This window comes from Montipora capricornis, chromosome 1, assembly GCF_036669925.1.
Source record: "Montipora capricornis isolate CH-2021 chromosome 1, ASM3666992v2, whole genome shotgun sequence".
NCBI classification, from domain to species: Eukaryota; Metazoa; Cnidaria; class Anthozoa; order Scleractinia; family Acroporidae; genus Montipora; species Montipora capricornis.
This window is the reverse complement of record NC_090883.1, coordinates 26,043,085-26,045,845: the sequence shown is the minus strand read 5'-3', so window position 1 is coordinate 26,045,845 and position 2,761 is coordinate 26,043,085. Positions and strand designations below refer to the sequence as shown.

The 2,761-nt window shown below is 37.9% G+C and overlaps 1 protein-coding gene across 1 annotated transcript in view; it reads left to right on the top strand.

Annotated features, from left to right (window-relative positions):
• The window catches only part of LOC138037139 (uncharacterized), a 21,034-nt gene extending 18,588 nt beyond the window's left edge, over nt 1-2,446 (top strand). The window contains exon 5 of the mRNA XM_068883133.1: nt 1,947-2,446. Within this exon, the coding sequence (XP_068739234.1) occupies nt 1,947-2,045 (99 nt within the window). The 3' untranslated portion in view covers nt 2,046-2,446. The remainder of the gene's footprint in view (nt 1-1,946) is intronic.
• Nucleotides 2,447-2,761: the final 315 nt, after the last annotated feature.

Below are 2,761 nucleotides of genomic sequence, written 5' to 3'. Positions count from 1 at the left end.
TTACTGCACTCTATAACCTATTTATGCATTTGTGATTGACCACTGATATTCTGTTGAGAATAATAAGTAAACTTGGTATAGGAAAGAACTCTAAATCTGTCTTGTGGGGTAGTGTATTTAATGTGAAAAAAAGTTAAATTAAAAACCCAACTTTGGGCATGTATGGCCAGAAATACGAGTAATTACATGCACACTTATTTCAGTAAGTGTTGCAAGGTGTTCCCCGTACCTTGGAATACAGACAATTTACGTCATCACTGCCAGGAAATTGAACCATAGACCAATTCGGCTAACTCAAATCTCTCGGGGTTAAGATTCCTTGTGTGCTGCATTTGCATGGTAATGTAGCATTCACATTTAGATGACATAGAAATACTTGGAACCAAGCGTTTTATCCCCAAGTGATTTGAATTGGGTACAACACTGAGTTAGCCGAATTTGTCTATTCCAGAGTTTACAGAAGAAAAGCCTGTTGTCTCCACCTCTTTATAAGTAAATGTCAATGATTTTTTTGTTATCCTCCGTATTTTTTGAAAGTTAACTTGACTGTGGAAAAAAACTGGGCTATTGAAAATCGTGATAAAAAAAACTCGTCGTTGTCACTGACTTAAAAACTGTAAATACTGCAACCTTCATCAGCAGTAAATGGCGTCTAGATGTAGATGAGATGCTAATGGCCAGAAAGGTGTATCATTGGTATCATTGAATGAACGAACAAATGAATGATCCTTCTTTCAGTGTCGATTAGCGATTTTAGCATTTCTGCTAATTGGGGACACTTAAAAATATTCAAATAAATGCACTAAAAGAATGTAAGTTAGGATAATCGATTAAAAGTTACAATAATAAAAGTGAGAATCACGAATTGCAGAGGTAACAGCCACGTCCACAATGGGATTTTAAGGGATTAAGATCAACAATGAAACTAAACGGACAACTAGTCAAGATGGGCACTTTGACCCACAAGTGTGGGCCAAAATTCCTCAGACAATCTGCAGATCAGCAACCGTATGAAATTTCAAGAAAATCATGCATTAGAACTTTAATCTAGTACCCTGGTCCCAGAGGTTTTTCTTGAGCCGCGAGAGAGACACGAAGCAGCAAAGACGAGTCGCGAAGCGGGAAGAAGAGAAAAACCTCTAGTTACCTTGGACTTGAATCCACTTTCATGCAGATGCCAGCTGTCAAACGCTTCAAATTGATATTTACAAAAGGGACCAATGGCAACTTAGCAATCACGCGTCCCCTTGGTATTACCAATCAAACAAACCAATCATATTGATTTGCGTCTTTGTAAAAATATCAACCAATGCGAGCCTGAGGGTCAGATCCTGAACCTGGCTTCTGCATGAAAGTGAGATTTAAGTCTAAGGTAAGCAGAGGTTTTTCTCTTTCTCGCCGATTCGCGACTCGTCTTCGCCACTTCGCAGCTGTCTTGCGGCTCAAGAAAAACGTTTGGAGCCAGGGTAAACTTTAGTCCAGTCATGTCCAAAAATGCACGCCCGATTTTGATATCCACCCTGAAGTGTCCTTTAACTCTGGAATAGACCAGTTCGGCTAACTCAGTGTTGTACCCAATTCAAATCACTTGGGGATAAAACGCTTGGTTCCAAGTATTTCCAACAATAAGGTAAGGGTAAAGGTTATCGTTATTTCTTGGTGAAGGTAACTGTAGCTATAGCTTTGTGACGTTGATTATCAGTATTCCCAGACGTGAGTGGTGTTGAAGTTGGGGTCTGGAGAGCAGGGAGCTTATCAAAATAAAGGTTTTGCACGGCAGCCATGTTGCATGGCAGGAACAATAGATTCTTTTTCGTAAGGGAACAAATGTTCTTTCTAATGCAAAACATTTTCATCGTTCCTGCCATGCAACATGGCTGCCGTGCAAAACCTCTATGTCGTGCGTCTAATCACGTGTTTTTCTTGACAAAAAATTCCATTTTCAGAAAGCAACGTTTAGATCAAAGTTTGCCTGTCCTTCAAGAGAATCAGGTGAAATCATCAGCAGCACCCTCAGTGATGATAATACCAGTGTGGAGTTTTAGCATCGCAGATGAATTAGCTAATTATTAACTAGTTCGAAGTTTGATGGAATAATATTTCCAAGAGAGCGATGTCAGAATACCTGTCTACTCTTGTCTTCTTATAGCAGCATCAGTTTTCAAGAACAATGCTTACAATAAAACGTGCTTTTCGCCTGCCAATATATAATGTACACGAAAAAATGCTCAGTTCTGATTGGCTAAAACAGAGTGCAGTTTTTATGTAACGTAGGTGCAAATTTGTAACAGGAGTACAAATTACAAATGAACATTTCCAAGTTTACAGTTGAGTGACTGTGGAGGGATAGTGTTGTAGAAGTTTGAATTTGACAAACTTTGTAATCTGTTTCAACCAATGAGTTGATTGAATCAACTTCAGAAAATTAAAGCGTGCACTATCAAAATTTCGTTTGTTTTGAATTGGTCTTCTTTTATATGTATTTTATAACTAAATAAGTTCATAATTTGTTAGTCTGAGAAATTTACTCCAAATTACACTTGAAATGATTGATTAGCTATACTAAATCAGACGTCGCAAACGGCAGCTCATTTGAGATTAATTAAAGGCAGCTCAATAGGCTATCAAGAAATTTTGTCCAACATGAGAACGATATTTACAGCTGAAACGGATAAATCATTTGAGAAATTGAAAGCGAACCATTGTAATAGATCGAGAACTGGAGATTGACCTTTTTTTAAAAATGGTTTTTTGACACATT